General features: G+C 43.6%; 1 protein-coding gene across 1 annotated transcript in view; it reads right to left on the reverse strand.

Moving 5' to 3' along the window:
• Arhgap31 (Rho GTPase activating protein 31) overlaps nucleotides 1–12,672 on the reverse strand; it is a 110,343-nt gene that overhangs the window by 32,302 nt on the left and 65,369 nt on the right. Inside the window, exons 2-3 of the mRNA XM_036203781.1 lie at nucleotides 5,318–5,420; nucleotides 2,253–2,397 (exon numbers count right to left, since the gene is read on the reverse strand). Coding sequence (XP_036059674.1) covers nucleotides 2,253–2,397; nucleotides 5,318–5,420 — 248 coding nt within the window. The remainder of the gene's footprint in view (nucleotides 1–2,252; nucleotides 2,398–5,317; nucleotides 5,421–12,672) is intronic.

The raw sequence follows: 12,672 nt of genomic DNA on the forward strand, positions 1-12,672 counted from the left end.
TGTGCCATGGCACATGTATGCCTGTCACAGGACACTGTGGGAGTCTGTTCTCTCTCTCTACCACGTTGGTCTCAGAGACAGAACTTGAGCTGGGATTGTTAGGGTAGGCAGCTGAGCCACTTCCCATCTCAAGCCTGCCTCTCTTTTAAGATTCATGTATATGTACGTAACTGTGCCTTTGTGAGTTTATGTGCACTGTATGTGTGCCAGGACCCAAAAAAGCCAGAGGGTGTCGAGCCTCCTGGAACTGGAGTTATAGGTGGCTTTTAATGACTGAACCATCTTTCCAGCCCTCCCAAGCCTTTCTTAATATATATTTATGTATCTTGGTTCCCCCACCCCCTACTTTTCAATGATCACTGTGACCTTGTTCCTTTATCAGTGAAAATACTTAAATCCATTGTGAGGTTCCAAGCCCAACTCTTGAGAATAATTATTCATTCCAGGCAGTGGTGGCACACGCCTTTAATCTCAGTATTTGGGGTACAGAGGCAGGTGGATTTGTATAAGTTTGAGGCCAGCCTGGTCTACAGAGTAAGTTCTGTGTAGCCAGGGCTACACACAAAGACCTTGTCTCAAAAACAAAAACAAAAACACCAAAAAAGAATAATTTTTCATTTATTTCTGCATGATTTTGAATGGAGGAACTTTCCACGTGGTCAAAAGTTTGTTACAGGATATTGAGAAACACCCTGTCACACCACTAGAGCCCAGATTTGGGTCATTTCTATTTATGATGCTAATTCAAGCAGTCCCCTGACCCCTGCCCTCCAGTACTGCACAGGCCTTGCAGGGAAGAGCAAGTACCTTCCCAGTACTCCTCTGATCTGTTCTCAGTTCTTTCCTCCCCAGACTGGATGACGTGGTCCAGTATTTTAGCATCCCCATCCCTCCCTTCTTTTGCTTTTCCATTAAACCCCCTGTTCTACAATCTACCTCTCTAGGCCTATGTGTTAAACCCCATTTTCGCTTTCTTATTTATTAAATGTGGGAGCCCACAAAAGTTTTCTAGTGAGATCTGAGTTTGCTTTACACAGCAGGGCTGCATTAGGGGATGGCTTGACCATGTGCATGGTCACTAGGTGTCTGGGATGGTCTGCACTTGGCTGTGCTGGGGGAGGTCTTTTGCTCCACCCCTTAACATTCCTTTAAAAGCCCTTTAGTAGAGACAGAAGGGGCTGGTGGGTTTTGACCCAGGCCCTCCCGAGGCTATCCTATGTTTCTGTCTCTCTCCTCTACATTTCTATTTAAATATTTTCACTTCTCCCTCTTCAAGAGTACCCTGGGGGAAAAAAGAGGGAGCTGGTTCCCTCAATTAAAGCTTTTAATCACTATGCTTGGTATTAGTTTTCACTATAATACTGTAAAAAAAAAATCTGTTCTTGTCAAGTCTCACCTTTTATGCCCTCTGCCTGAGTGTTCTCCTTGTCCCCTACCATCCACCAAAGCCTCTTTCTACGTTCATGTCCCATGTGTCCTGTTGCCCGCCACTTCCTGCATACCTCTTTCCCCCTTTCTGGGTCTACACTCTAGTGTCCTAGCCTGTACCTACACTCACACACACACACACACACACACACACACACACACACACACACACCCATCATGAGCGTGCATCAGAATGTGAGAGAAAACATGCAGCCTTTGTCTCCCTAGGTCGGGCTACCTTGTCAAGCCCGTCTTTGATGCTAGGATGCTGCTATTCTGCCCTTGGCTCAGCAGCTCACCATCCCGTCCCATCTTCTCTCTGCCTCTCGTCTTAGCTTTCTGACCTATCTTTTGATGTTTGGGGGTTCTCTCTCCCTTTTCTACCTACTGGTCTCTCTCGCCCCACCAAACACAGCAGGGACACTCTTTTGAAAATGAACCATCAAGGCGGCGTCTAGCGAGCATGGGGGTGGGGGGGTGCTCAGATTCCTGCCCTGTCTCTGTTGTGTGACCTTGGGCCAGCCACTTTACTTCTTTGGTTCTCGGTTTTCTCCCTGTACAATGAGGCGCATTCAGTTGAATAAACAAAGGCATAATTCCACCCAGCTCTTAAAACAAACAGCATCATTCTAAAAACCCAAGAAGAGAAACGGTTTGCAAAAAGTTCCACAGCTCCCCTTCCCTCGGCCATCTTACGTCCACCACCATGCTAAGATAATGCCAACCAGCTGGTGAGTTTTATTATTGTTGTTTCAGGGTCGAAACTGCCCTTGGCCGGTCCCTGCATCCCACCCGCTAAGCACAATGAAAATCCAAACACTCACCGTGAATTTCTCATAGAGCTCGTAGGTCAGGAGGGGGTTGGGCAACTCCCTGAAGTAGAGCTTGCACAGGGAGCCCACACAGTGGATGTCTTGGAGGTACACTTCCCTTGTCAGATCTGGACATTGATCTGAGCCAAACTCTTGCCTGAAACAGACGGAGACATAACAAGCCCAGGGAACATGCGCTCCTTGTCAGCAGCTGCTCGGAGGCACGGGGGGGGGGGGGGGGGAGCCTACATTGCTGAGCTGCCTGTCCTCTTGACCTCCACTCGACTATGGGCACCAGGAGGCCATTGGAGCATTGGAGAGACACCACTTTGGGAGGGCTGAAACTTGCTTGAAAGTAGGCTGCGGCTTGAACTCAGAAAACTCATCTGAGAACAGAAATTCCCATGGCACTGTATCCGTGCCTTGGTAATGGGCACTGGGAGGGTATGAAAAGTTTGCCCAAAGAGCCTACTGAGATTTCAGTTTTCCCAAGACATTACTCAAAATTAAACTCTTTTTTTTTTTTACCAGTGAGATCCGAAACCGGGAAGTGGGATGGAGTGGGGCGGACCAGGGTGGGGAGGGTGTCACCTCTTATCACCGATCTCCACAGTCGTGTTCCAAACTCGATTCATCTGGACAGTCAAACCCAAGGCTTGAGGATCTAACTCAACTACCTCTCTGATGCTCAGTGGAACTTTCTAGATTGCTTGGTGGTAACTCCGGCATGTCCTATGAGTGTGGGACCAGCCTAAGCAGTTCACAGTGGGATCCTAGGAACACCAAGATAATCTGGCTCCAGGTTCTGTGCTGTTTACTTTCTTTCCTTTTATTTCATTTTCTTTGCTTTTGCTCCATGTTCTTTTTGAAACAGGGACTCACTGCATAGGCCAGGTTGGTTTGAACTCACATCATTGTTTCTTCAGCCTCCTGTGGTTGGGTCACAGGTCGGTGTCACCAGCCCCAGTTTAGCCTCGGAGTCAAATTAGAAAATATCCCCTTACAAGATTACATGAATGCATGGCCTCAAATCCTTGTAAACTACATAGATGGCTTTTAAATGCCAAGTTTTAGTTTTAATATAGAAGTTAGGCTTCTAAGTGTATTCCTTGGGCAGTAAGGTAGTGATCAATGCTGAGAATCAGCGTTTTCAAATCAGCCCATTGCCTACCCCTACTCTGGTTCTGTCCTGTCAAAGAAGAGAAGGAAACTCTCTAAGACTGTAAGAACCTCAAGGCAACTCAAAGGGCCTTGAGAAGAGCTGTCTCATGAATCTGTGAATACACATGCATGTGTTTTTCGGAGATCAGAAGAGAAGACTCTACAATATATTCATTCATTTTGTCCAAACTTTCCCTGGCCAAAGCTAAGGCAGTCTTTAAATGAATAGGACTTCCCTCCGCCTATGTGTCTCTGTGGGATGCCAGCCACCATGTCATGCACTTCAGACTAAGAGTCAATCCCTAGGAGATACTACTGGGAGTAGAGGCTGGGAGGGAAGCTCAGTGTGGACCACTTGAGTTCAAGGCCCAGTGCTGGTCCCCAATAAGAAAGAAAAAAAACGCTGTAAATGAAATTCTAAGGCATGGCACACTAAGAATTGTGAGTTCAAAGCTAGTCTGAGGTACAGAGTGAGACCCTGTCTTAAAAAACGAAGAAGCCACACAAATGGTTGGGTATGGTGCCACACACCTTTATTCCTAGCTGTTGTGAGACAGAGGCAGAGGCAGGTGGATCCCCATGAGTCTAAGGCCAGCCTAGTCTACAAAGTGACACCCTGTTTCAAAACCAAGTAAGACAAAATTCTAACAACAACAATAACAAAAAGCACACTTGGAAATTACATTACATGTACACAGATTCACGAAAGCCCGATAAGGCTGGGGTATAGCACCACATTAGAGCCCTTGGATAACATGCACAAGGGCCCAGGTTTCATCCCAGCACTGCAAAATTTAAAAACAAAAACAAAAAAACAATTATACTTGAAATAAACCATTTTTTTAAACATCCGTAAAAGTCTTTGCTATAATTTAATTACAAGTGCGATTTGGGGATGAAGGACCAAAGAGAAGGGGGAAGACAAAACCTGAATTATATAATAGATAATATGCATAATATGTCACAATTTACATACTGATCTTGCAGTGAGTGTTCTACAGAAGCAGGAGGATTGCCCTGAGTTGCAGGCCAGCCTGGGCTACAGAGTAAGATCCTGTCTCAAAAAATTTTTAAATGTATAATCTTATTATTTTAGAATGGATATTTATAATTACCAAACACATAATAAATATATATTTAAAACCACTAAATATTCTTTTGGTATTATAAATAATAAGCAAAATAATGAGCCTATTGCAATAATCACAGAAAAATACCTATATATTTCAATATATTTCATATATTCTATATACACTCTATACATATATATTTTTTTAAGTTAAAGGTTCTTATACATCATCCATTAAAAAAAATTCCTGGTGTTTGGGGAGGTGAAAGGCACACTTGCCACTGGTTGTAGATGGAGGTCAGAGGACAACTTTGTGGAGTCAGTTCTCTCCTCCTGCTTATGTAGGTTCCAGGGATCAAACTCAGACCACTGGGCATGCTCAGCAAGCATCTTTACTTGAGGCACCATATCGCTGGTCCCAAGTAACTTTAAAATATCCACATTGATTAGAGAAATGTATGATTATGCAGGCTTCTAATTTCTCAACCATCTGAAATATCAAGGGCGAATCCAAAGAAAACCTCCTCAGGGCCTAGAGTTCTGAGCACTGTGTGAGGGGCCCTAATCTGATTGGGCTTTAGAAAAAAACATGTTTCCTAACTTGTAATTTAGATCATGTGAGGTAAATCCAATCCATCAAAGGAGCATAAACCCTACCCAAGACAAAGAAAAAGGCGTTTTTCTTGGAAAGAATTCCACCAGGCTAGGAGCCTCCTGATTAGAGTTAGAATTGCCAGGCAGCTCCACCTCACAGAGGCCATCTTTCAGTTTTCTGGGGCTCCCAACAAGCACCAGCAGAGATGCAAGAAAGGCAGAAAGAGAAGTCTGGGCTCTTCCTTTGGCTTACCTTAGCCGCTGGATGTTTGAGGTGATACCTGAGAGACGATAGATTCCATCGACAATGCCGTGAGTCTCTATGAACTCCGCACAGCTCTTCAGCACATATGGAACTAGGTACAAGGAGAGAAAAACAGCCAAGTATTAGATGTAAATCTGTCCTGTCAAGATTTCCCCCTTACCATCCAGGTAAGTTCAAAGAGAAACAGGGTAGGACTCAAAAGAGTTACAAGTGGGAGTAGTTGCTTATAAGTGCTAGGCAATGCTCCTCAGAGGTTGTAAATACTCCTGTGTTTGAGGCCTGATGGTGTAGTGGTGTACACCCGTAGTCTGGACATTGGGGAGTTCAAGATCATCCTCAGTTACATAGCAAGTTTGAGGACGGGCTGGGCTATTAGACCCTGTTTCAAACAAACAAATAAAATACCCCCTTCCATCTTCATATTAATAATGTTTTTTATCTGTAACTGATGTATGCCTTCCTTTGAAAGATGAGAACCCCAATACTACCTTCTAATCATTTATTTAAATGGGTCATGTTGTAGAATATTTCTTCACATTGTGTGCAGATGTGTCACTGTGATTGGTTTAATAAAGAGCTGAATGGCCAATAGCTAGGTAAGAAGAGATTAGGCTAGACTTCTGGGGACAGAGAGGTCTTGGGGAAGAAAATAGGCAGAAACACCAGAGGACACGGAGAGAAAACAGGAGATGCAAGATGGAAGAAAGGCAAAAAGCCACAAGGTAAAACGTAGATGAATATAAATGGGTTAATTTAAGTTATAAGAGCTAGTGGGACAAGCCTAAGCTATAGGCCAAGCTTTCATAATTAATAATAAGTCTCTGTGTCTTTTTTTTTTTTTTTTTTTTTTTTGTGAGCTGGTGGCCCAAATAAAAGTCTGACTCCAGGGTCATATCTAAAAGACTCTAATATAATTCCCACCCTCCCAGGTTCAGAGCTCTGGTGGTAGAGAGTGGCTGTGCTGTTTCTCTCCTGGATTGACCTTGAGGGGCATTGTCAGAGTGACAGAATGACACACGTCTTTTAGATGCACAGCAAGTTGTTTGCTACTTGGGTCCCTTGACTAGTCTGCCTGAGGTCCCCTTGTGAAAGTGTGGTGAATGTGACTTGGTGTGGGACAGCCTAAGCCTCAGACTAAAGTTTTTTTTTGTGGCTTCTGAGTACATAAAGGCAACACAGGTCCTCCATGAACCAAGAATTGGTTAGTGCTGTGCCAGCACTCCCAGCACACACCCAATCCTTTCTCGGATCGGACTAATGCCAATTCATTCATACTTATTGTACAAACTTACTCCTAAATGCAAGTCCATACTGGGCTGCATCTTTCTCATTTTGAGATAGGGCTTTGATATAATACTCAGGTTAACCTTGAACTCACCAAGCTTCCTAAATACTGGGCATAGGCAAATATCACTACCACATCTGGCTTAGATCGAAGCTTTGTCTAGGTAGATACTAGGTGTTCAAATCCAACATTCTACCTAGACACAAGGTATTCGGTTTCAATAGTCTCATTATTGTTACTGGGTGCTGGAGGATCTAATCCAGGGCTGCTTGGATGCAAGGCAAGAACTCTCTCACAATGCTGTGCACAACCTCACACCACTGAATTCTCCATTACAACGTCCTCAAAGCATTTCCTTTCTCTTGCTGCACTGATTGTAAGCTAGGCACTTAATCAAGTTCATCATTCTTAAAAATATCCTGCCCATCCCTCAAAGGCTAACACATACCAGGACCTCTCCCTTCAAAAACACATCCTTATTTTGCCCCTGACTTATCCTGTAAGACGGGAACTGGGGAGAACCTTCCAGTTAACCCAGGTACAAAGAGGTCAGGGAGTGGATTTTGGATTGGAAATATAAGAGGCCAGAGACCACAGAGGTGGATCCACTTCCTGTGAGTGAATAGAGGGTGGGAGTGGGGTGTGGGAGCAAGCCAGGCTCAAAGATTCTTCTCCCATCTTTGAACAGAAAAGGTACAGTTGGATCTGCTTTATTACATAGGAAATTTGCTAAGTTTGTGTGTCTTACACACACACACACACACACACACACACACACACACACACACACAATTTCTGTTGTGTAAGCAATAGCTGACTCTTCCAACACCACTCAAAGCTCTTCTGTAACTTGTCACATGTGGCATGGGGCTGAGAATGCAGACTTAGATGCCAAACTGCCTTTGTGGCCTGGGATTAGAATATATAATGAAGGCATCAGTGACATTACCCTCATGCTAGGACTGAAATTATCCATTTAGCCCAGATCCTGGACATGAGAAGTGTTCTGGAATGACAGCTGTTATTTCTGTTTGTGGCTTATGTAGGACATGCATTTATAGTTGTATTTCCTTGGTGACAACAAAGCTTAGCTCCTCCCAGCCAAATGAACTGTCAAAACTCATCTCCACTCCTTGGAGTGGCTGCTGGTCCTATTTGAGAGTAATTGTGCTTCTGTGAAGTCCCTGTGTCTTTAGATAACTCTGAGGCACAGAGTCATTGCATATTTTATTATTTATTTATTCATTTATTTTTAAACATGTAGTCCAGGCTGGCCTCAAACTCATGATCCTCCTGCCTCCGCCTCCTTCAGCAAATCCTACCAGCATGCACCACCACAAACAGTGGCATCACGTATTTTAAAGATGGGGAAGTCCATTTTAGAGATAGGGGAAGCCCTTGTTCACAGTTCTACGTGAGAGGGAGTTACTGTTATAACTCCTCCCGGAAAGAGGGCATGACTCCAGTCCTAAACTTGTTAGCTGTCCTGGATTCCCATCCTGGACCAGGTGGGAAGGGGGCAGGTCTCCATTACTTTCAGCCATGGGAAAGGAATCACTCCATCTCCCCCCTTAGGGCAGCCAAGTATGACCTCTGGACACCACGGCTGAAAAGCCATGGGCCTAGCTTAGAGCTTGTGAAATATAGATGTACAAGCACACTGAAGTGTTCTTGTCAACATGCACATTCCAGTTCAGTAAGAAGGTGGGTGGAGGGGGTGCCAAGGGATTTACTTTTTGAACGAGTTCTGAGGTGACACTGTGCTGCCAATCAGCAGTGACACTCAGGGCATCGAGGGCTTAAAGAGAGATGGTATTGCGGGGGGGATGATGTTGTTGCTGGGGCCACCAAGAGATGGAGATGGAGATGGAGAGATGGTTTAGCAATCACTATAACGTACTCCTTTCCCAGAGGACCTGAGTTTGGTTCCCAGCACCCACATTGAGGGGCTCACAATCACCTGCAGCTCTGGCTCCAGGGGATCTGACACCCTCTTTTGGCCTCTGTGGGCACCCTCACAAACATGGCATGCACACACTCACATGTACACACTCACACACATGACACACACACACACACACACACACACACACACACACACACACATCAAAAGACTTCACCAAGAGTTCAGACTCCAAGTCTCAGGATTCCTTAGACTGCTGTTTCCATGATTCAAGGACAGGTTAGGATTCTGATCAGGGTAGAATGCTAATAGAAGTGAGCTGAGTGGCTGCAGATGGATAGAAAGCCCCTCTTGTCAACATGGGCATGGGGAGGAGTGACTCTGGAGGTCGGGGTCACTGAGTTTGGTCTGTGAGATCTATCTGGGTCCCAAAGAACATTGAGTCTCTCCCACACAGGTCCACACAGTTGCTAGGATACGGGCGTTATCATCTCTGAGTTGTTTCATGGGAACGTTTCTCCAACTCCCTTTTCTGGTTTGCATTGTTTTCCCTGGATCAGCAATCTTGGCAGTTAACTTCTAATCAGCACTAAGGTTTTCTGAAGATGGCTCTGACAGAAGAGAAAGTCTTCCACATGTCTTATTTATGGAGCACCATGGGTCCCTTGTCTTCTTGCATCTAACCCGGCACAAGTCAAACACAAGTTTGCACTGATGAATGACGTGGTGAGTCTCTGCGATCCCTGACTCCTCCAAGGGTTTAGAGCAGAAAGGGCCACAGTTGGGTTGGGGATTTAGCTCAGCGGTAGAGCGCTTGCCTAGCAAGTGCAAGGCCCTGGGTTCAATCCTCAGCTCAAAAAAAAAAAAAAAAAGAAACTGTAAAAAAAAAATAATAATAAAAGAAAGGGCCACAGTGAAGCTTTCCATGTTGGTCTGGAAGTCGTGACTGTGAACAGCCTCAGTTTCCTGATGGCTAGGGTCTGGGATAGATAGGAGCAAGCATGGTTCTCTTTGGTCACTGTGGGGTTGTTGAAGCCACATTCTTTCAGAGCACATTAAATTGCCTTTGTGTTTTAGGGGCACAGGCATGCCCCTTCTCTGGGTTCTGTATTCCTGGTCTTCAAGTAAAGTGTGGTGAATTATATTTCAATAAAACTCCTTAATACACACACACACACACACACACACACACACACACACATATACACATATACACACATATAGATAAATATGAACAAAGCTTAGTATAAGCAACAAATGACAAGCCCGGGGTTGTATCTCAAAGACATGAGGATGGGTAACAGAAGTCAGTCCATTTGAGTTCATCTGGTATGATTCCACACATAAAAAACCCCAAGAAATAGGGGGTAGAGAGCCCCCAATATAGGAGAGTCCCAATCATTGCACACCCTCGTCTACACTTACTATTTTCTCTTTGCTCATGGTCATCCTTCTGGGGACACACTGGTATTTTCTGTGGTTTTGATTTGCATTTTTCCAATGACTAATAATAAAATAAATAAATGCAGAAAACTTGAGATATAACTCAAATTGCATAAAAGTTATCTTTTAACGTGTCGGATTAAGTGGGTTTTTTTGAAAGTACATTTACAATGTAAGGAACCATCACACTATCATATTGTAGAACATTTCATTAACTCCTCTCCCCTCAAAACAAACAAACAAACAAACAAACAAACAAACAAACAAACAAGTTGATTATTAGTTACTATCCATGTCCCTCCTTAGAACCCTTGGCCAGCCTTCTATTTCCATGGGTTTCCCTGCTTCAGACATTTTACAAAAATGGAATCTTACAACGTGTAGTCTCCGGATGAGCTTTTTCCCACCTATAGTATAGCATTCTCAAGGTCTGTCTGCACTACAGCATGCGTTGGCCCTCTGCTCCTTCCCGTGGCTGAATATTATTCTAACCAAATTCTTCATCTTGCTTATCCATTCACCAGCTGGGAAAATGCAGCTGTTTCCACTCTATGGCTAATATGAACAAAGAAGATTCCTCCATGTGTATATTTGTGTGTGTGTGTGTGTGTGTGTGTGTGTGTGTGTGTGTACAGAAAGGTTTTTTATTTTTTTGGCTATAGATCCAGGAATGGGAGGGTAACTCTACATTTCATTCTTGGGGAACTGCCAAGCTGTTCTTCAAAACAGCTCCCATTGGCCAATCGAGGAGGATTCCAATCACTCCACACCCTTGTCAAAACCTGTTATTGTCTATCGTTCCCCATGGTCATCCTCCTGGGATGCGCTGGTATTTACTGTTGGTTTTGATTTGCATTTTGCTTATGGCTAATGATGCTTAGCATCTTTCTCCGGGGTGATTGGCCATTTGTGTATCTTCTCTGGAGACTGTCTTTCAACTCAACTTGTAGTTGAATTGTTTGTCTTTTTGTGCAGTTATAATAGTTCTTGAAATATTCTGGATGTGAAACCATCATCGCATCCACTTTTGGCAAATGTTTTCTTCTAAGCAGTGGGCTGTCTTTATACTTAAATATTTTTTTAATTTAAAATTTTTGAAATCATAATATAATTACATCATTGTCCTCTTCCATTTCCTCCTTCCAGACTCTCCTACATACCCCTCCATGCTCTTTTTCAAATTCATAGCCTCTTTTTTACATTTATATGTTGTTACATGTATAGATGTATATACATATATCTATTCCTAATATGACCGGCTCAGTCTGTATAATGTAACTCAGACACATGTTTTCAGGGGTGACAGTTTGGTATCGGATAGCCACTTGGTGTGCTCTATTTCCCTCACTCTCAGTAGTTCTCTGGGTAGGGTTGAAGCCTTGTGGTCTTCTCTTCACTCACTTTGACATGTCTGTTGGTACTGTCCTTGTTCAACTTGTTATGTCTAGTCAGCCATGTGTATGGGTGTAGCTTCTAACCTTACAGGGAAATACAGAATCACTGCAAACTCCCTGACCCTCTCTGCCTCTTACAGACCTTAACCTCTCTCATCCACAATGGTCCCTGAGCCTTAGGTGCGGGAGTGTCTTGTAGATGTATCTACTGGGACTGGGCTCCACAACTCTACAGTTTAATTGGTTATGGTTTTCTGTAGTGGTTTCTGTCTGTTGCAAAGAGAAGTTTCCTTGATGAGGGGTGAGGACTACACTTATCCGTAGGTGTAAAGACAAATGTTTAAATGCAGTTAGGGATGATGCTGGTTTAGTAAAGTAGTGGTTGTAGGCTCTCCTCCAAGATCCACAACTTCATAAGCACCAAGCAACTTAAGTTTTTAAAAATTGATTTATTTCATTTAAAAATTAATGTCTTTCCAAGTATAGTGGTATAAGCCTTTAATTCTAGCATTGGGAAGGCTGAGGCAGGCAAATCTGTGTGTTCAAGGCCAGCCTGGTCTACTTAAAGAATTCCAGGACAGCCAGGGCTGTATAATAAGACCGTGTCTTATTATTACACTCACCTAATATAACTTTATCTCGTTATAAAAAGAAGTGTCTCAAAAATAAGTAAATAGATAAATAGATAAAATTAATGTGTCTTAAGCTAGCACACAAAGACACATACATAGTTACATAAAATTTAAAACTCAATTTGTCATTGGCAATACTTGCACATATTTCTGGTATTCTTCAAAGCAGAGAAGTTTTAATTTTGGATGAAATTTAAATTTCCAATTGATCTAATTGTTTTCTTTTGTTGTTTGCATTTTTGGTATCAGGAAGAAAATGTGTCTCCAGTGTATGTTGTGTGTATGCCTTCATCCTCCGCTAACACAGGAAACGATGCTGCCAACAATGTAAACTGCTACTTGTCACAGATCAGGACACACAAACGCAGAGGTGAATTGTCCTTTAAGATCTGTCATTATTCTATTCAAGGCTTTCCTGGAACCTGCCTCAGGAAGCTATTAGAAGCCATACACGTTCAGCTCATAAAGAACGAGAGTGTGGACTGGGCATGGAGGCTCATGCTTTTGGGTCCGGTACTCAGGAAGCTGAGGCAGGGGCATAATTATGAGTTTGAGGCCTGCCTGGGCTACACAGTGAGATCCAGGCCAGGAATGTGGGGTCTGGTGCTGGGCTTTGAGGAGGGCACACCCCTGCCCTGGCCTATTGACTCTTTTCCATAGGAACTCCTTCACCTGCCTAGCTTGGC

This window comes from Onychomys torridus, chromosome 12, assembly GCF_903995425.1.
Source record: "Onychomys torridus chromosome 12, mOncTor1.1, whole genome shotgun sequence".
NCBI classification, from domain to species: Eukaryota; Metazoa; Chordata; class Mammalia; order Rodentia; family Cricetidae; genus Onychomys; species Onychomys torridus.